We start from the raw sequence: 22,117 nt of genomic DNA on the forward strand, positions 1-22,117 counted from the left end.
CCTAATGCATTGAGGCCAAATAGGGGATACGGGGGCAGTTGTAGGCCTACAGTTTTTTAAATTGTCCTTCATAACTCACAGACAACTTTAAATACAATTGTCATCTTTTAATTTGCTTACAAATGCCGATGGCTATGGAAACATTGTTCCTCATCACCATATCCATTAAGTACAACTACACGTATTGGCAGCCGAACTTTATCCACCCACTTTCTTCCCCTCCTAGTCTGGACTATATATTCACGGTGGGATGCTGTTGTAGTTTCTTCACCTGGCCTACTTCCAGAAACCCTCTGCCTTCACTTACCAACCCCCACCACACTGTCATACACTGCCCCATTCTCTCTGCTAGCTTGACCTGCAGTGTGTTAATAATTGCCACCATCGACATAGTTTTCTGTTCCATTACTCTACTAGTAACCTACAAGCACACTGTTGTTTACCAACTAAGCTGTTATACAATACTCTCCCCCCCTTATCCATTATCAATGTTGTATCATGCATATATCATGTTATGTTTGTATGTATTGTGTACATTACCCTGCTCATTTACATGCTCATCCTGATATCTGTAAAATTAATCTGCCGTGTTTCTGAATGTCTCCCCTCCCCTTCTCCTCCCTCCCCTTGTGCCATAAGCGCAGGGACGGCAGGGCACACAACAGAGTCAGACCTCCCTTGGTTACATTTACATTTACATTTAGCAGACGCAAAGCGACATACAAGGGAGAGAACAGTCAAGCTACGGTTGTGAATAGCTCTCGAGACAGACAATGCAGACACCTTCCTCTTCCTCACTGTCATTCTTAATATTTTTGTTGTGCTCATTCTTCTTTTCTTCTTTATCATTTTCTCCTTTTCTGTGAAGAAGACCTTTCTTTTTACTTTTGGACAAGGACGCATTCCCCTGCTCTTCCTCAAGGGGAATTCCTGACTGGTGTGTCCGTAAGACTTCTTGCCGTGGTTCTCCTTCTTCTGGTCTTACAGGTCTTTCGGGGGCCCTGACTTTAGGATTGGCTTCACCAAGACAGGTGAAAATGCATCAAGGACCACAAAGACGTTCCAGCAGATCGCACAGGGGCGATGGAAGGTGGCCCAGTGACAAGTACAGTGCAGTGGAAGTGGCGCAGAAAGTAGCAGCAGTAGGTGCAGTGGAAGTGCAGTGGAAGGCCCAGCAGAAGGCGCACTGGCGCAGTGAAAGCGGTGGATACAGTAGCAGCAGTAGGTGCAGTGGAAGTGCAGTGAAAGGCCCAGCAGAAGGGGCAGTGAAAGCGGTGGATACAGTAGCAGCAGTACGTACAGTGGAAGGCCCCACAGTAGGTGCAGTGGAAGTGCAGTGGAAGGCCCAGCAGAAGGGGCAGTGAAAGCGGTGGATACAGTAGCAGCAGTACGTACAGTGGAAGGCCCCACAGTAGGTGCAGTGGAAGGCCCAGCAGTAGGTGCAGTGGAAGTGCAGTGGAAGGCCCAGCAGTAGGTGCAGTGAAAGTGGTGGATAAAGTGGTAGCTGTAGGCCCAGTGAAGGATGTCCCAGAGTTGGATGCAGTGAAGGCAAAGGAGGACGGCACAGCTATTTGTGTAATCAGGTGGTCAGTGACACGAGACATTAATGTAATCAGACGTCAGTGATGCAACATATTAGTGTAATCAGACATTCAGTGACATCAGATGGAGCAAAACCAGCATCAATGAAAATGTCTCTGTCAAAGCGCCTACTGTTTGCACTACTGTTAGTGGCAGATCAGCATCATTAAAAAGGAAATTAGTGTAATCGATTTGTGTAACATTTTACCCTTTTATTTGTCAAGGACATCATGTCACATTAATGTAGCATATGATTTCATAGTAACACATGATAAGTGTGCAAAATACATTTTTACACAAGGTGACAATAAAATGACATTATGTGTATCAAAACAATCATACAGTATAAAACAAAGGTATAGAACTGCAAAATATTGTATCAATCATATCACACAATATGTATTTAAGAAAACATTATCAGTTTATAAAAACTAGTAGTTGTTGTTCAGTCAACTCGATCAGTCTTTATTATGCTTCTTTTGGGATTTCTATATCTTGGCATTATTTTCCAGCACAAGGGTCTTTGGTTTCTCCCACGGGAACTCATCCCTTCCAAAGTGTCCGTAGCAGGCAGTGGCCTGGAAGATGGGCTTTTTCAAACCCAGATCCCTACAAGGAACAAAAAGACATCATAGTGAGACAGAATTAAAAAAATACTTCCAACTGAGAGGGTTCATTATTGTTCATTATTACTTAATGAATTACTTAATTATTGTTAATCATTATTCATAGATATCTTTCTTTTTATCTTATGAATTGTGTGTTTTTAACATAAATTAAATTAATATAAAAATGTATATTATGAACAACAAAGTTTATGGTCAAGTCTGTGTCCTCCGTGTCGAACTTTGTGTTCTAGCTGATAGTGGTAGAGGAAGAAAACCATATTTGTGTGGCACGGTGGCTCAGGTGCTTGCACTACTTGCACTGCCGCCTCACAGCAAGAAGGTCATGGGTTCCATTCCTGCATGGAGAGCTGTTGGCTCTGGGGGGCAGGTCCTCCCCAGACCTTCAGTGCTCAGGTGGGCTATCTCCCGGGCCTCTCTGTGTGGAGTTTACATGTTCTCCTCGTGTTCACAAGGGGTTTCCTCCACTAAGAACCCCAACAGAAAAAACATGCAAAATAACAAAACACATGTCCATCCCTGACCAAAGATTGACAGTTCACTTCCCAGGGTGCTCCGAGCTGCCCACTGCTCCTGGGGGGTTCTTGAGGAAGAATGATCCAGGATGGGAAAAAGCAGAAAATAAATTCACTGCGACCTCAGGCCTGCATGTGCGTGTGTGTGTCCTGTGTCGCCTCCATATATGCAAGTGAGTGTTCCTGGGTGTCGTGGGGGCCATTAAAAACCTGACAAAGGTCTTAAGTAGTTTTCCTGAAGTTACAGACTTCTGCAAGGTCAGAGAGAGCCTTTATTATGGCTGGTAACGGCTGTTAACTGTGGCTGTTAACGGTTTCCTTGTCTATTTAGAGATGCAGGTTAATCTTTTATACATGTGAACCCTTGCTCTCTCCCTTGATGTGCATCATGCATGTAAAGAATAAAACCTTATTCTTGACTGAGCACCATTCCCGGACTGAGTGTCCATTAATCTGGGGCAGATTAACCATGACAACAGAGTAGATAGGTACCAATGTACCTATGGCCTCCTCAGAACATACTGTATGGGCTTAAAGCCCAGAGGGGTTGTTGACCGAGCACTTAATTGACGCGCTTGTTAGCAGTAAAATAAGGTTCCAATTTTGCTTTCTGTCTTTTATAATTCAAGCTTTATTCCTTGTAGAACGATCCAGTTCATAAGCATGTTCATACATACAAACTACATATAATACACCTTTGGAGATGAATCAGTCAAAAAACTATATGTACTCCCTCTCCGTTAAGCAACACCTGCTAGTTTGTATGAACTTTCACCCCTATATTGGTTAAACCCAATTAAGGTGGAGCGCCATCTAGTGTCCAAGATTACAACATGACAAGATTAAAACATGAACCCCAAATGGCTCCTACACATACTGTTGACAATAACATTGCATGGAGCTCTGCCATTATGTGAGATGACAGAAGTCAATTGTTCAAATTTTGATATACATTCCAGATGAGAAATGAAAAACACAAGCTTGTTTTATGTTTCAAGACATATGTTTGGTTTATGCTGCAAATTTGACCCACCTGAAAAATAATTTGGTCAGAAAAGACAAATATGAAGTGGTTATGAGATGTTTTAACAATATGTTGTGTAACATGAGTCATCCTCATCTGGTCATTTATAAGTTTGAACAGTAACAGAGAGTTACAAAAGACATCGATTTCCGTTTGACTTCCATGACTGTAAACAAGTACTTAGTGCTCACTGGCCACACCTCAGAACATGGCTGAATCATTTATCCATATGAACCTTTGCTCTCTGTGATACAACATGAACTCAGAGGCCTGCTATAGAAGTACTTTGCTCCCCAATAACAATACTGCTGTGTCACTGTGTTTATGTCATAGAGACTTGGGCGCACCGTAGACACTTCAGTATGCTGATATCAGGAGCTACGCTCATGTCTGTTTCATGTGCTATCTTCTCTTGATGAAATACTTTAACATTATTTCAAATGCACTGCACACTGATCCCAGCTGAGGGAAGCCCATCTTGCATATTAAGTAACCTCGAGTTTGATTATTTGTGCACGTGTGTGTACTGTAGGCCTACTTACTTAACAATCACCCCCGGCCTCAAGTCGAAGTTCGCGTTCACAATTTGGAGCAGTTCATCCTCATCCATGGTAGAAGTGCCATAGTGAAAGACAGATATGGATAAAGGACGGCTCACACCAATAGCATAGGATATCTACAAGAAAAAGAAAATGGAGATCCATGTGTTTTTTGCTGAGAGGAAGCATTTTTTGTGTTCATGATGAATCACTGATCAATTTAACTTTTGATCAAATTAATTTGATCGTATTAACATTTTTTTTAGCTCTGACCTTTTTGGGGTTTGTATGCCACTACAGAAATACATGAAGAAAAGTAGACTTTACAAATGCATTTGAGAGGGTTAACCCAATTCTCATTTACCAAATCAAAGTTACCAAATGAGAAGAGAAAAATAACCCAAGTCTTTGACACATTTTAAAGCCTCGAAAGAAAATGTACAAAGACCCATTCGAGGCATATAAACCAACAGTAGCCTGAATGGATCATTTGACCCCAGAACTGGGACTTGTAATGTGATGGGACCTTTAAGAGAGCTGCCAAGCTGACAGACTCTAAGCACCTTAGAACAACAACATTTCTGGGTTTGATGTTATTGGTGAGTAGCATCTAAAAATAGTAATTTGTGGGAAGTGATTGGTGAATGAAAAACCATTCATATTTTTTATAACAATCACATTATTTATAATAATATTATTGTACCATAATGTCTTTTGGTAGGATGACGGATAAATTGCATATAACTCAGTATATATTTTATATAACATATAACCGAGTTCCCAAGGTCAAGTGGGACTCTCCTGTACCCACCACAGGCTCACCTGTATTAAGACCCGCTTGCACAGCTTTGCTTTCACCAGAGACTTGGCAACCCAGCGGGCGGCGTAGGCCCCGGAGCGGTCCACTTTGGAGCAGTCTTTACCAGAGAAGGCCCCCCCTCCGTGAGCACCCCATCCACCGTATGTGTCCACAATTATCTTTCTCCCTGTGAGCCCAGCATCGACCTGGTAATGACATTTTAATCAACTGGATAAGGTACTGTCGGAGAAAGGCAAAGGCTAGAAACATGCATGTTATGACAGCATTATTATTACAATCGTTCATTACTTGAGCAACATGTTCCGAAAAAGTGTTTCTAGGGGGGAAGAAGAATAAACGATGAACAGGTCACAAAAAATGTAAAATTTCATATGAAATTGAAGCGTAATAAAATGTGAAATGCATAGAAATATGTGACGGCTATCTGAGAAGTTAATTGCAGGTATAGCATTAACCTTTTTTCAGTTAAGCTGACGTCAGCTCCTCCAACATCACAACACTCTTAATAATAATAATAATAATAATAATTCATTTTATTTTTAACGCACTTCTCATTCAAAGGAATCTCAGAGTGTCTTGTGTGGGCTGCTTGCACCTACCGCTGGTCCACCTTCCTCAAATTTCCCACTAGGCAAAAGGTGATAGATGGTCTTGTCATCGAGGTATCTGGCGGGAACCACTGCTTTAACCACCTTCTCCAGAAGCTGCTGTCTGATGTCCTGCACAGTGATGTCAGGGGTGTGGTTGACTGAGATGACCACAGTGTGAACACGGAGGGGTTCCATGGAACCCATGTTGTCACGATATTCCACAGTTACCTAAGAAACGGCAGGGGAAAGTGATGCACAGTGATGTTTTCGGGAATTATACTGTGTAAACCTAGAATATAATTTAATATAAATAAACCTAGGAGTTTAATATGTGTTTTATTTACATGTGCTTTATCTGTAGTATGACAGCACAAAGAATAAGCCTGTGGTCATTATTTTGCATATGGATAGGAAACACCTAAAAAATAACTGTCTGTATATATCATGGAGCCATACATCAACATGCTATTACTTATTTCAAACCGCCCTTTAATTACCTGTGTTTTTGAGTCAGGCATGATCCAGGGACACTCAGTTTTGGATAGCGCTCTCATTTTAGCATTGAGTTGATGAGCCAAGAGAATGGTGAGTGGCATGCACTCCTCAGTTTCATCTGTTGCATATCCAAACATCACACCCTGAGAAATAAATGACATGTATACTGTTAGACGAGAGATGCTGTTAACAAACTGCACCTAAAAAATACTAATTACTTCTCTGAAACCCTTCAATTACCCTCTCTACCCTGGTTGACTAGTGGGCCAGAGGAATTGGCATGGGGGGGGATATGGCTTACTTGATCACCAGCTGCAGTATCCTCTTCATTTCTGCCCTCAAAAACAGTTTTGGTTATTTCATGATTCTGCGGTTGTAGGGCCAAAAGAACATTGCAGGTCTTATAATCAAAGCCTATGGGAGTACAAAAAAATCAGAACATCAGTTGTGTGACAAGTGCATTTTAAAAATGTAAATGTTAAAATTCTGAATTGTTGAGTAAATCCTGTGGTGTTGCACTGACAAGCAAACATTGACTAACTATACCAGCAAAGGCAAGACAGGCTAATTAATAATAAAAAAAAAAGTTAAAGACAATTTAAAAAGATTAGGATGAACAAGGGTTGAGAAGATAAATGACTTTATGGGTAAACAATCAAGTGAACTTATTTATTTTATCATAACTGAAAATATTTAAGATAACATTGTTCGCACTAACCTTTGGCGGAGCTATCATATCCAATTTTCTTAACGGTATTTCTGACCACCGCCAGAATATCAACCACTGCATTTGATGTCACCTCTCCGACCAGAAGGATCATGCCCGTCTTTGCCACGCACTCTGTTCAGTTGCAGTGAAACAGAACGCATGATTTGCAGCCAGGTCGTCAAACCCTGACTGCAATATACATTCATCCGAAATAGTTAACAAAAAAGTAGGATCATGTACAATGAAAACGTCAAATTAACGCTAATTGGAGGAGCTCATTGTAAAAGTGAATCCATGGCCTTGGTACAAAGGACCAAACCAAATGTGACATCGAAGGTTAAATAATTCTAGATTGCTGGGTAAGAAATCAACAGCAGTAGATGTATGGATGTGTCTGGAATGACAGACATGACTTGAACTGTTATGTTATTTTATGTTATGCTATGGTAGGTTGATGTGCGGTGTCTTGCAGTCTGACTCTGTGTTTTTCTGTGTATCTGACAAATAAATACTTGAACTTGAACTTGAACTTGAACTCACCACATGCTACTTTTGAGTCAGGGTCCTGAGACAGGTATGCATCCAGAACTGCATCACTGATTTGGTCGCACATTTTATCTACACATACAGAATGAAGTATAGGTGAATAACAGTATATGAGGCCCTCGTCAGGGTATGGGAATCTAGGCAAGTGACGGGGAATCTGTTGGACTGATATCCTATTTAAAAACATTCTTTCGCATTCATGTTTAACCTAATCAGCTAGTGTGTAGGTCTGTCGCCTTGATCATAAACCAGCCAAGACATGCAGATCAAACGGAGTGGCAATATCAATTCAAACCGTCCAACAGTCATTGCGTTCATTATATCGCCTTGTTTCGTTGTTAATTAAAAGCAAAGCATCATCAGGATATGGAATAAAATAAGAAACTGGCGAACGTTCCTTTGCAGCAGACCTCCACTTAGGTCTCACTTTTATGACGCATATTTGCTTACCAGAGTGTCCCTCTCCCACAGATTCAGACGTGAAAAGGAACGTTTTCGCATTGGATTTGGTGGTCCCCTTGTGCTCCATTTTATTTCAGGTAAATGCTGGGACTACTGTCAGTCAGAACAGATGCAAAATCAGAGTATTAATATCAACAACTGCTTACTGTCGGATAAGAACAGTGAAGTTAGACGACTCCGCCTCCGGCCCCTCCCCTGGCAATGTCAGTAGGGCAAATGTAGTGTAAACCTTGAGATCTTCGGGAATAGGTTCTTGGTGTAGTAGAAATATTAAAAATCATGGACACACGAGTTCGAACTGAGATGAGTTTTACTCAAACTTCAGCCCAAACGCTATTCTCTTTTACCACTTGCAAGTGTATATCAACCAGGTCCATTCCCTACAAAGCATTATGGGTACAGTTCTTACAGTAGTCTGCTTCTGCAATGAAGCATTCCAACCGTTTTGTTTGGGCTAGCGGTAGCCTACTTATAAAAGAGGGGATATCGTGATTGAATAAATTCCAAAAAGGAGCTGTATGACTGGTTTAAAGTAGCATAACGGATTAATTGCTTATCGCAAACGAGATACTTGCGGCCAAAACTATCGAAACCTCTTTAAATGTGCTTACCAGTACTTTGAAACTATAACAAACTAGTCAACAAGTGTCCTAACACAGTCAGAAATCAAGCAAGTGCAACGCAAGACAAAGCAAGAAGGCAAATAAGCTACTTACTAATTAGACAGTAGAAATCGGGTGGCTTCAGGCAAAACTACAGAACGAAGTTATGTACGGACCCTGGTGACAATGGCACGGAGGCGAATCTTCATATTAGAAGTCCTTGCGGCTCAATTTTTTTATTTCATTTATTTATTATTATTTTTTTTTTAGCTTTTTTAAGGTTAAACTGCTTATCCTGACCCTAACCCTGAAGTACAATAACTGCATAATGCTACTTTAAAATTAGTGACAATCGCCACAGGTTGCACGGTAAGAACAGTAATGAATGTCATTCAATGTCCAATGATGTTAAGATTTATTGCACACACCCACACACTCGCAAGACTTGAATGGCAGGATGATATGGAATGAATGATAGAATCCCTATTTGAAATGAATGGTAGAATTATCCGTGTAAAGGACTTCTAACACACATGAGTTATCTTATCCGTGGGTTCTATTAAATGATACAAATGACAATACAATTATAAACAATTACATACAATACAAATGAACCATTATATATAACCCGAATGAATATGATAGGCTAAGATGAATGTCACGATGAATTAAATTATGTTCCTTAGTGAACATTCTACTGCTCCGTATGAACCGTTACTTTTTGTATGACAGTGAATATGAATGAGATATCGTAAGACATTGACTGCTTAATACACCTAATGATTATCAGATATTCATCTAAACTAATATTAACAAACTTAATAGCTAAACAAAATGTATTATTATTATTAAACACACATGTAACAGCAGAACACTCACTCACTAGAGACTCACGGCAATGACGAAATGGAATGGCTAAGGTTGTAACCCGAATTGTCCAAACGCACTCCTCGACAACGACCTCTTCAACTCCAGTTTCTTGTGCCCGCCAACTTGGCTTGGCCAGTGTCGGACTTATATAGGGAGAGGGTAACGTAAGGACAAGTCCAGGCATGACTGAGGGGGAGCCTGACTGATGAAATGGTCACATAACATTACATTACATTACGTGGTACTACATCCTCTGTTTACGAGCTCCAGGTGCACGCGGGATGCGGCTGGTTGATAGCGGCAACCCTTTTGAACAGTACTGGTTTTTGTCTGCTGCCAGGGATGAGGTGTGAGAAGTAGGTAGCTCTGAAGAAGATTAACGTTAGACCTTTAGATGTTCCCAGGCATGTAGCAAATTGGCCACTGAGATAACTTGATTTTTTGTTAGAACTTAAGTTAGCTGGCAAATGTTAGCAACCATATACTTTGTATCAATAATGTCAGTAGTCTTTGAATATTGTCTTGTTATTGTCTGAGGTGTCTGGTAACCATTTGATTACATAACACAGGTTATTGCATTACCAGGGAGTAATATTGATTAAACATGTACAAAAAATTAGATTCAGATATGCCTGTTGTATACGCCTGCATCACCAGAGGCCCCATCATCCTCGTTGATCTGGCTCTTACAGGTGGAAATTTTAAGGTATGAGTCTTAAAGTGGCATTATGCAGTAATTGTACTTCAGGGTAAGGGTTAGGATGAGCAGTTTTACCTTAAAATAACAGCTTTAAAAAAAATTGGGCACTACAATGACTTTATATATGGAGAATCGCTTCCGTGCAATACCAGGGCCCGTAGGCATATAACTGGGTTATGTAGGTTTGCCTGAAGCCGCCCGGTTTGTACTATTTGCCAAACTAGTAAGAAGCTTATTTGCCGTCTTGCTTTGTCTTGTGTTGCACTTGCTTGATGTTTGACTGTGTTATGACAGTTGTTGACTAACTAGTATGTCATAGTGTCAAAGTAAGCACATTTCAATAGGTTTCGCTAGTTTAGCCGCTAGCATCTCGTTAGTGATTAGCAATTGTTCCGTTATGCTGCTTTAATGAAACACTGATATTTTGGATGGGGATCAATGTGAATTTTATGCTTCCTTTAGGATCCAGCCCTGAGTCTAATCCGACCGCTTACAGTTGGGCCTTTATGTCGAAGATCTGTCCTGAAGGATTGGTAAGATATTGTAGTGTGCAGCAAAACCATGTGTTTCCTGTTTGTGTGTAGGCCTAGTTCACCCATAATGCAGTGTGGGCCTGATAGTGGGAGTGATTAACGGGGAGAATTTGGGTTAACAGGAAACGTATGGGTTTTTCAAACCTTTTCAGATCTTTTTGGGTCCAAACTTTCACTAAGGACAATTAACGATCTAAATTGGTCCAGTAATGAGTTAGAACAAGTTTTCTACAAGTACACAGCAACCATGGCATTTGTGGACCAGGTGATTTATGTAATCACAAAGATGCTAAAGAGAGGCCTGTCTTCTGCGCATACAATATTATAAAACAGCGCTGTCTTATTCCATGACAGCAAATCAGCCAATGCACATGTCTCCTTTTGCAATGGCTTGAAACTTGCATTTTTTTTGTGACTTTAATCTGTAAACTTGTGAAGAAGGCCTTTATCAGTTGCTGTGGCCATGGCCATAAAATAGCTTGCTGTCTGAGCTTTGATGGTTTGAGTGGAAAACATTCCAGTGAATGTTGTAGGCTTACTGCTTTTACCTTCAATTCATCTTTCATGGTTAACTCACTAAAGATGGTGTAAATACAGTACATCATGCTCCCTATCATGGCACCTGTTCAAGTGTGAATATATCTCACAGCAATTACAAGCTCTTTCATTTCGAACTTCACAAGTAAGCTGTTAGCTGCACAGTACTGATTATCTCTCAGTGCTTTGTGAACGAGGCCTCTCCCATCACCTGGCATCTTTAAGGCTCGCTGTATCCACAAGCAGGAGGTATTACATGAGCTCAAAGGTTTCCATGGTAACAACAGGGTGGCTGTGAACACGTTTGTAAGATTTTGCCCATCTTGTGTTGTGTAGTTTAGGATTACACCTCTTCCTGATTTTGTGTCTCAACCACTAAATATGCCCTTTTTATCATTTAGTCAAGGTAACCGCAATTAATTAATACAGTGGATTGAAGCATTTTCCAGGTCAGTCCCATTTAAAACGACAGCAATGTAGGCCTATGGTTGGAACAGTAAGTCTGATGGTAGTTACTAAATTTAAATGTATTGTCTTAATGTCAGATGAGAGATAGTGTCAAAAGAATAAGTTATAAGATATAAGTTAGTTTGGGTAAATAAAGTCGGAGGAGCCAGAAGCCATTTCGCCTGCTTATGAATTATAGCACACCCCTGTGGTCAAAAACGGAATAATTCTCATGACAGGAAGGCCGACTTACACTGGTGTTGTGTTGTGTTGTGTTGTGTTGTGTTGTGTGTGGTGTGGTGTGGTGTGTTGTGTGTGTTGTGTTGTGTTGTGTTGTGTTGTGTTGTGTTGTTGTGTTGTGTTGTGTTGTGTTGTGTTGTGTTGTGTTGTGTTGTGTGTGTTGTGTTGTGTGTGTTGCGTGTGTGTGTTGTGTGTGTTGTGTTGTGTTGTGTTGTGTTGTGTTGTGTTGTGTTGTCTGTGTTGTTGTGTTGTGTGTGTTGTGTTGTGTGTGTTGTGTGTTTGGAAGACATGGCCAACTTTTTGTTTGGTATCTTCTGTTTGTGACACACCAGTGTCATCATGTTTTATGATCGAGTGATCTGACGAGGCTCTTTGGGCAGATGGCTTAGGGATCTGGCTGTGTGTCTCCCTTGTATGAACAGAATAATGATGAATATACAGAATGTTATTATTTTTGACTCATTTACTCATTTCTGCTGAATCACATCAGTTTCAGGTATCATGTTCTATCAAAGGATGGAATAACATACATCTGCGTCACGGAGCCAAGTTTTGAATCCAAGCGTGCTCATAAGTTCCTTGATGAGGTAAATTATGCTTTTATGGCAATTCAAAATGATGCTTTTGTGGCACAGCACTGACCACAACCCAATAACAGAGCAGGTTCTGCTGTATAACATATTCCATATAACATAACTCCAAGACACAGTGAAAGTTACATTGAAAAGGAGAAGTATTTGCAACTGCTTTTCATAAAGGAAATAAACTCTGTTGGTTATGAATAAGCAAATGTGTGAGTTGTCTGGTTGGTGGAGCCGGTCTGACAGATACTTCCCAAAAATTGAGATGTTCAAAAACATTTGTTTGATGTGAGTGGAAACCATAGCCAAAGTAAAAATACTTCCTTAGATCAGTGTAGACTTTGTCACTTATCTACAAAAATAAGAACAGTATGTTTTACAAAACTGCTCCCTTTAACTCCCTTAACTTTCATAACATCTGATAAGGCGTTCTTCGTGACCTGGATAACTTCATTGTCATCTAGTTATAAAATAAGGAACTTATGTGTTATTAAACATTATATTATGTGTTATTGTACGTCTGTTGTCATGACTGTTTGTTCAGAAGGGAAATTATGCAAAGCGAACAGGAGAGTCGTGTGTCAGTGACATCAGCCTTTTCACTTCCCTGCAGCTCCAGAGTGCTTTGGTGAACAGCCCACTGATAGAGAGAGTGGCCTTTGCTCAACCATACGAATTCAGCGCTGACTTGAATCAGATGCTCAGCAAGCAAATGGTAAGTCACAAGTCAAGATGGCCGACCAACCGGTAGCCAGTAAGGGGATGTCAGTTGAACAGCTGTGGTTAATGTGCAACCAGGCAAGGGAAGGGCAGACTATCACAGGAACTTGCGCTGAAGTACTCAGAGCTGTTGACTCAGGGCTTTGCAGACTCTTGCGGACATTTAGGAACACCAATGTTTGTCAAAAGGGTTTGATTCCTGAGGAATATCCATTTTTGAGGGGTAGTTTGTGGCCGTGCCGGTTGTAGATATGGTAAGTATGAACTTCCTGCGACAGTTGATCAGGTGGAAAACATTGTTGTGGTATGGCTTCACAAATCATCTGTGGACGTTGGTATGGTTATTCTTGAGAGCAAATCCACGAAAATAGGAAATGGGTGTTAAAGAGTAGCTTAACCAAAATATTTCATCTTTCTGAACTCTACTCTACTCTAACTATTTACCAGTATGAAGGTGAGGACTTCTTGTAAGTCAATAAGGAAGTAAGCATATAATACCACCATGTTTGCTTGACCTACAAAAGATTCACATTCATGTACTCCTAGACATCTTGACTTTTCATTTGTGCCACGTACCTTACGATTGTTTCACATCCGTGACGTAGCTGTTACAAATGAAGCTTTGCGATAAATGAGATTACAGATGATATTGTGAATCACAGAAAAGACCATGGGGAATTGAGGTGTAGCAGGGGCAACCTTGACAAATAATGCTCTGCTTAGAGTGTTTGTTAAAGTGATGCATTCTTGTCTCAACCTATTCAGGCTGACTCAGGTGCCCAGCCGTCTTCCAGCAGCAAAGTCAATCAGATCCAAGATCAAGTCAATGATGTCAAAGTGATCCTCAAAGACAACATCAATAAAGTCCTGGAGAGGGGAGAGAGGCTAGATGATTTGATTGACAAGACTGATGATCTCCAGGCAACAGTAAGTGTCTTAATCCACTCAGATACTGTATTGTCTCTCTTGTTTATGGCTCTAGTCACATGGGAAGCACATTGGTGCACGTGGGAATGGACATCAGTTGGACCGATCTGTCAGTTTCTTTACATACATACAAACATACATACATATACATACATACATACGCACATACATACATACATACACACATACATACATACATACATACATACATACATACATACATACATACGTACATGCATGTACCTACGCACATGCATACATACATACGCACATGCATACATACATACGCACATACATACATACATACACATCATCTATGAAGTTGATCAATGAATGTGATCCACTATCAATGAATTAACATTTCATCTGAACTGAGGTTGTATATTCATAATAAAAAATGTATTGATAACCTTATGAACTGGATTATGCCAGTGGCTGAAGTCCGACAGACTTGTGAGGAAGTGATAACAACATTGCATGTGCCATACACGTCGGTGGAAGTTTGTTCTTTTGGTGAAGAGAGATTTTTTACCTCTAAAAATTGTCTCCTTCCAGGCTGATTCGTTTCAGAAAACATCAACGCGTGTTGCGCGAAAATACTGGTGGAAGAACATAAAGATGATGATCATCATCGGTGTAATTGTGGGGATCATCCTCCTCCTCATCATCCTGCTTGCTACTGGCGTCATCCCCACATAGTGCTCACTGACTGTATGCTTGATGTTGGCTGCTCAGGAGCATGAAGGCTCGCCAATCTGTATATATGTATTAATATGTTGGATTGTGTATAGAACATATTGAAAATGTCTCTCATACCCTGCTTCAAGATCTTTAATGTGAATTTAATGTATATCGAGGGAGGTATTATTATTGTGGCCCAGATGTGGTACTTATTTCCCCAGGTACCATGTCATGGTATTTAAATTGAAATGGTTTAATTCCCATTAAAACACCTTGAATAGTGTCATATTATATAATGTAATAATAACATACACTTTAATAGAAACACCAGCTCACTCCTCTACATTCTATAACATATGCGGTTAATGTTCTAGTACACAGCAAAACCTGTGCCAGAAGAGGCAAAGGGGGTACGATACTCACAACATTATCACAAGAAAACGCTGTGGCTTCAAACTACATCTCTGATCTTACCCATACACATCGGACAGACCTCTGTATGCATTCTGCCACTGAAACACACCATTTAAAGTCCTCTCCATTCTGTTAGCTTAAGACTTGATTTCTGGAGTGTTGATACCCCTTTCAGGGGCTAATACACCCATTAAAAGACAAAGACTGAGAGCATTGAATACTTACTGAAGTTTATTGTCATCTTTTGTTTAAAAATGTACATGATGCCATAATTTGCTTCTGCTTGTGACAAATATCTGTAATGTAAAGAATTTAACTGCACTAAAAAGCTGGATAAATAAAAAAGGACTTTCCACAAAAAACTGAAGCAAAACGTGTTCCCCATTATCAAGAGGGAAATTGCAAACACAAGATTTCAGCACATAAAGTATCTCCTAAAGTTTTGAAGACATCAAGAGGTTAATTTAAGTTAGTGTGCGATGTTAACGCAAGTAAATGTAACGAAAAACAAGGTTGGTAACTTCTGGATTTGCACCAAAAAGAGTTGAATGCTGGAGTTTGTAATGACTTTTTCTGCCCTTTATCATGATTCCATGATAACACAACTCTGGACACACACTGTCACTTCATCTCCTTTTGCTCTCCTGCCGTACCTCGTACTCGACCTGAAAAAGACAAACCCAAAATGTTAGAGTTGTTCCTCAAAAAACGACCAAAACGGCCAGTCCCTCAAATTATGACAAAGGAATTCCATTCTTTACGATTCCATTATGGAGAAAAAAATCAAGAAAATCAATTTACAATATTTTACAATTAACAATTACGTAACGAACATAAAGTAAGTCCATAAGCTAGAAATCCTGGAAGTAAGACAAAGCCCAAATGCAAGAAAAGGCAAGCCAATGGTCAAAAAATACACATTAAAAACAGCATTACATGCAACTTTACTGGCAACATTTGGTACTTTGGATTTTTCAAAAGGTTAAAAAAAGAGAATTTTGTTAGATGAAATTGTTTAAAGAGAAGGTTTTCCACCGCTGTCAGTACAACACCACACAGTACAGATCAGAAAAAATTAAAGCACTTCTTCAACGCACTGGCATCCAAGTATATACCAGGTTTTAGCTCATGGACTACTGGCTTTTACAGCTACCACAGCTATAAATAAGAAAAGGCAAGCATTACAGGTAAGATTAGGAATGCAATAATATTACAGAATGACACTGAAAGGTCCAGAGAAAGCCGTATCCTTTGAAAAGTAAGTAGTTATTCTTTCAGTATGATGTCGTATTTAACGATTACTTGAAGTGCCTGTAAAAAATGGCATTAAAATTACATAAATGTATTGTATTAAATCAAAATGGATTCAAAAAAATTGAAACAGGAAAAAAATACTTAAAAATAAATAAAAGAGGATAAAGCTTGACGTGTCCACTTTATTACGTTTTGTTTTGTTTGTTCACTATTGGTATACAGGATGTTGGAAGACCATACCAAATGGGAAGCATTCGAGAGCGTACGCCTCTCGTACCCTGTCCGCATTGAGCGGGCCTGAGAGAATCGGGAAGTCAGCTCATGGCCTGCAAGGAAGTCCCCCGCTGGCAGGTACAAACAAGGTCAGAGGTCAAATGTCAGAGTTAGGAGACAACATTCTTCGTTCTTTTTCCCTTCTTTTTTTTTTTTCCTTTGCAAATCCTTTTACTTCTGGCCCCCTACTTAGCAGTACTGTACCTGTTAGCTTTTACAGTTACAACATGGCGAAGAAAAAAACGAGAAAAAAAAACGGCAAGGCCGTCTTTATGTTACTGCCCCCAAAAGGTTGACGTCTCTATGTTACCACAGTTACCACTACTGTAAAGCACTGCAGGGTGCTGTGAAAAACTTTCAAGAAGGAAAAAAATTAAGCAAGTAAATTACAAAAGGTAAACGTAGCATAAGCAACTCAACTTTTAAAATCTACAGAGGGAGAAGTTGATGATGAAATAGTTGTCAACATACCTCTGCACACTCTGTGGCATTTAGGCCTTTAGTATGGCTTGTAAGTGTTCTGGTGGCCTCCGCGCCTGGGAGATTTACCATAGCCAATCTGCTGATCTGCAGTAAAAAGTAAAGTACAAATAAAATAAAATAAATAATTTGCTATAATCTTCACTGAAACACAAACTTCACTAAATGAATATAAATTGATCTGCAGTAAAAGTAAAGTACAAATAAATTAAATTAATTTGCTATAATCTTCACTGAAACACAAACTTCACTAAATGAATATTAATTGATCTGCAGTAAAAGTAAAGTACAAATAAAAAAAATTAAATGAATTTGCTATAATCTTGACTGAAACACAAACTTCACTAGATGAATATGAATTGTCAATGTGACGACACAATGGCTGAAACATGTAGGTGTAGCTCTAGACAATGTAGCTCTTAATAACTGTGTGTGGAAAAAAGTGAAGGCCATCTATTATCTGGTTTGAATACTGGTGCTTCTGAAAATGGTATTACATACCGCTGCTGTAATCACCATATCCACCATAATAGTTGTTGTAACCAGAGTAATCGTAGCCCCCATAGCCTCCTCCATAGCCTTGATTGTTGTAGCCATAGTTGCCATAGTTTCCATTTCCATAGCCCTGGTTCCAGTAATTGCCATATCCTTGATTCCAGTTTTGATTTGGACCTGCAAAGTAACAGTTCTCAATGTGCAGTAACAGTCCAAAAAAAAAATCAATGCACCTCTTTTTAGGACGGTAAAAAAAAGACAAGTTCAGAAGATGTAAAAAAAATGCCTGCATTTCAAGTGCATACATTATCAATACAAAACTATCCTTCAACAGAATAAATGACGGACTCACCTCCGCCTCTTCCTCGAGATCGGGGAGAATACCCCCCTCTGCCGCCCCACTGCTGCTGCTGTTGGTACTGCTCTTTCGACATGGCCACCTTGATTTCACACTGATGGGGAGAATGCCAGGCAATATTCAGAACACGCTTGCGTTCGGTAGGGTGAACATTTGAGTCTCACATACAGTTACACACAGGTTCACCTGAATTTGAAGTCGGTGAAGTTTTAAGAAAGGTAGTCAATAATCTGTGTCACTTTTAAAACACTATAATATGCTAACAATCCTTGTTCTGTGCCAAATATACCATGACATAAACTAGCTTGTCACAGCTGAAAAGGTTCACTTAGGAAACAATACACAACATCTAAGGTTTACAGCTAACCGCAACAGGTTAGATATGAACTGCAAACACAATCACTTTCTGTCTTGATAAAATTAATCACATTATCTGTACAGGCACTCGATAGACACATTTACCTTGCTTAGGCCTATGTTACAGCTAAGCGCAACAGGTCAGATATGAACACAATCACTTTCTGACTTGATCAAATGAAATACATTTTCTGTACCGGCACTCCAACACATATATCCATAGGCACACTCACCTTGCTCAGGCCTATGTTATGGAACTTCTTTTCCATTATGTTCTTGACTGGTTCTTCGTCTTTGAAAGTAACAAAACAGAACCCTCTCCTTTTATTTGTCTTATTTTCCATTGGCAATTCAATAGATTCCACCTATAAAAAAAAAAAGAAGCGGGAAAGGCAATTTATTTCATAATTATTTGTGCCAAATACTGCAATTAGTATACCAACTGGCTAAAGTACAGAAAATAAGAAACATCGAGGGGATGTAGGCTTCATTGACTTCATTGACTCGAGGGGATGTAGGCTTCCATGTAAAGTGGATAAATGAACAGTTCAGAGGCTTTGTTGCCAATCTACAAGAACATCTACCTCTCCAAATCCGTCAAAGTATTCCTTTATCTTCTCCTCGGGTGTATCCGGTGATAACCCGCCTACAAATATCTTCCTTACAGGCTCCTTGCTTTTCATGGCCTTGGCCTTTTTGGGGTCGATTACTTTTCCATTTAGTTTGTGTTCCTTTTGTGTTATAACCTAAAGAAAAACAAAAGATATCCCATGAGCTACTATCACACGGTCCAAGTGTCGGGCTGTACATCACAGGCTGTTTGGTGAGAGATAAAATGTTGACAATCATTTCGACCATTGTAAGGTTTATGATAATGTAAAAAAGGCAAACCTTGTCAACACCGTCTGCTTCCTTAAACAAAACAAATCCAAAGCCCCTGGACCGGCCTGTCATGGGATCCAGCTTTAAAGTGCAGTCAACCACCTCCCCAAACTTGCCAAAGTAATCTTTCAAATCTTTCTTTGTGGTGTCCCAACTCAGCCCACCAACGAACATCTTCCTGCAGGTGAAAATGTAAAGAATACAATTGGTCCCTTAACAAATACCGACATGCAAGTAGCCAATTAACATTGTGTGAATTTCTGTCAGAATCAAAACTGTAGCACGCTTCCACACGTGTGCGTGTGTTGTTAGTGTGTGTGCGTGAGATGTATTGTTGTTCTCAGCATGCCTCAATGTTGGGCTGTTATTCTGTTAAATCTGTGTAATGTTCAAGAATAATGTGGTTCATGCCTTCCCCTTTGGTGTCTGGAGTTGGGCCTTATACACGCTGGCTGCGTTGCGTGTTCATTACATGACATGCGTGTGCAGCCGTGTTACATCGTTCTGCATTGATTTTACGAGCCGCGCCTGAGATGTGCGTCTCGTGTAGGCAGTGTGCATGCTCTAACCTGTTAACATGGACGCAGAAATGAAAATAAATCAACAGGTAACGCAGCCTGTCTACATAAGGCCTTAGTGTGTAGGACTTATAATTTCGTGTTATGCTGTTTATGCCTGTGTGTTAGCTCCTCTGTGTTATATAGCGAATCTGTCACCATCACTAGCTTCGTCATGATTGGACCTCCTTTCCGTTTTGCCTGTTCTGTGTGTGTGGGTTCAAGTGGCACTCTTGGAGTTGGGCAGTGTATGGGGCACAGGAGCTGCAGTAAAACTGAGAAGATATTCCTCCTGGCTGGCTTGCTACATTGGTGTCAGAAGTGGGATACATTGGCGACCGGAGCCTAGTTCTGTCTGGGTGCGGCGGTTGTAGCACTCCACGCTACCGACAGAGAAGGCCATCGACAGACAGAGCCCGGGGGTGTTTTGCACAGTTCCTGCCGGCCAAAGGGGCCGCTGACAGCCCGGGGGTCTGCTGCATCGCCACCATCCGCCCGGTGGTCTTCTGCAGCACCGCCTCCCACTGAGGGTCCTCCATACTGCCGCTGCCGGCTGGAAGGCCTCCACAAACCCCATCTCTTTTCCAGCCCCACACTTCAGACTGTGGTTTCTGACAGGACTGGGTTTTCCTGCTCTCCACAGTTCCGTGAAGGTGAAAATTAGTCAATTAAAGACTTGTGTTACGCACTGGTAACATTGAAATCTTAAGGGTTGATAACAATGAATGAAGAAGAAGAAATGAATGTATACAGGAAAACTATTTTTTAGAGCAAGTGGCAAAACGGTGGGCCTGTCTGTAACTCACCCGTGGACCGCCCGAAAACAGATGAGCAAAAGGCCAGCGGGCCGCCAGCTCTGCCCCTAGTGGTCCACTGACCTTTTGCTATATGGGTGGTTGGCCCTCTGGAATACCAATAATGTTTTTTAAGACCGGTTAACGTTGTATCCAATATTCATACGATGGTCACAATTGCTGACCGTCCCTGCAGTTAAACGCATTCCCTATAACACCGTTTAAAGTACATGGAATAAAACGACAAATATGATGGGCATACATCATTAAGATACCGTTAGCTCATCTGCTAGCTAAAACTACCCTGCTTCGTTTTGACAGGTGTACTACTTCCTGTTATGTTAGCCAGCTAGTTATCGGTTATGAGCTTGTAGTATAAGCTTCAACATACATATTTTAATAACGATTATCATCTGACGTAAACCTTTATGCAAACATAAATAAATAGCCAGCAACCTTGGTATTAAGTTAGCTAACGTAATGTTAGCAGGCTAACTTGTCACTGATATGTCACTCACCCTTCGTCTTCCTCATTTTTGCTGGCATCAATCTTTGATCCTTCGGTTTCTGCAACACTACCCTTTGGTTCTTCCGTTGCTATTACTTGGTCTTCATTGTTTGTTTCGCTATCTTCGTCCATATTCATCGAGGGATCTTCAGCTAAAAACTGTTCCTGTTCCTCAGACATTATGGATATAATTTGGTTAGCTAACAATTAGCGACGCTGCTGTAATAGAGTGCCTTTATTATCGCTACCTAATCTTAACTAAGAAATTGCTAGCTAGTTAGCTATCGCTAGCCACTTTAGCGCGTACTACTGAACAGTGAACTACACGTAATTCAACTATTATGCGTGTAATCTGAGTGCACAATCACAGTGCAGTGGCTGATTTGATATTATTCCTGTTTGATAATCGTTCTAATGGTTTTTCAAAAGTCGGCTGTGTGACTTCGCAGTGTTGCTAGCTATTACGAAACTAATGGCGCTCCTTACAAAATGGTCGGCGGAAGTATACCAAATCTAGATAAATAATAAAATCATTGGATAAGAGATGTAAACGCCATAATCTCAGGCAGGTCCCTGTCTACTTTATATACAGTTATATCTATATCATGCCCATGTATGTCCCTCAAGCAAACTAATCTCACTGTGTCATGCATTGCGTATATGATTAAGATCATAGGCCTAATGTTATCTGTTAGAAACGATATATGAATCCGTTGGAAACAAGATTGTGTTTGCTCAATTTATTAATAATAATAATAATAATTCTAAAAATGGCCTTCAGTTCTCCCTGATGTAGCAGAAATGTTTTATGCACAACATGGGCTCCTATATAGTTGTAATCCTGTTTACAGAAATATGTGTGCTGCCTGTGCATGTATTTGGCTGGGCTCGGCTATACAGCATATTGACTGCTTGGTCCCTGGAAATATAAACCAGTATGATGACATTATGACCAAAATCAAACGTAATGGGGGAAAACACTCACTCTTGGCCCTCTTGG

General features: G+C 40.3%; 3 protein-coding genes across 4 annotated transcripts; 1 reads left to right on the forward strand and 2 right to left on the reverse strand.

The window, feature by feature from the left end:
- Positions 1 to 1,985: 1,985 nt before the first annotated feature.
- Positions 1,986 to 8,661, reverse strand: mat2al (methionine adenosyltransferase II, alpha-like). Its single transcript, XM_080842551.1, has 10 exons — positions 8,624 to 8,661; positions 7,896 to 8,000; positions 7,440 to 7,517; positions 6,909 to 7,031; positions 6,492 to 6,604; positions 6,193 to 6,333; positions 5,705 to 5,923; positions 5,108 to 5,290; positions 4,289 to 4,422; positions 1,986 to 2,190 (listed from the first exon to the last, which is right to left on the reverse strand). Exons 2-10 carry the CDS (start codon positions 7,972 to 7,974, stop codon positions 2,070 to 2,072), a joined length of 1,191 nt encoding a protein of 396 aa, XP_080698677.1. The 5' UTR covers positions 7,975 to 8,000; positions 8,624 to 8,661; the 3' UTR covers positions 1,986 to 2,069.
- Positions 8,662 to 13,585: 4,924 nt separating this feature from the next.
- Positions 13,586 to 14,763, forward strand: LOC308368408 (vesicle-associated membrane protein 8; the record flags this gene model as incomplete). The annotated part of the gene is made up of 3 exons (XM_080842578.1): positions 13,586 to 13,591; positions 13,903 to 14,064; positions 14,620 to 14,763. 3 exons carry the CDS (start codon positions 13,586 to 13,588, stop codon positions 14,761 to 14,763), a joined length of 312 nt encoding a protein of 103 aa, XP_080698704.1.
- A 607-nt stretch (positions 14,764 to 15,370) lies between these two features.
- On the reverse strand, positions 15,371 to 21,581 carry hnrnpd (heterogeneous nuclear ribonucleoprotein D). Of its 2 annotated transcripts, none has more exons than XM_080841970.1 (8): positions 21,128 to 21,581; positions 19,268 to 19,436; positions 18,961 to 19,122; positions 18,610 to 18,741; positions 18,014 to 18,113; positions 17,668 to 17,838; positions 17,158 to 17,253; positions 15,371 to 15,824 (listed from the first exon to the last, which is right to left on the reverse strand). In XM_080841970.1, the coding sequence occupies exons 1-7, from the start codon at positions 21,295 to 21,297 to the stop codon at positions 17,186 to 17,188; spliced, it is 972 nt and encodes a 323-aa protein (XP_080698096.1). In that variant the 5' UTR covers positions 21,298 to 21,581; the 3' UTR covers positions 15,371 to 15,824; positions 17,158 to 17,185. The 2 variants fall into 2 exon arrangements, with proteins under 2 accessions (XP_080698096.1, XP_080698097.1); XM_080841971.1 differs by having other exon boundaries at positions 15,371 to 16,757.
- Positions 21,582 to 22,117: the final 536 nt, after the last annotated feature.

This window comes from Sprattus sprattus, assembly GCF_963457725.1.
Source record: "Sprattus sprattus genome assembly, chromosome: 7".
Lineage (NCBI taxonomy): Eukaryota > Metazoa > Chordata > Actinopteri > Clupeiformes > Clupeidae > Sprattus > Sprattus sprattus.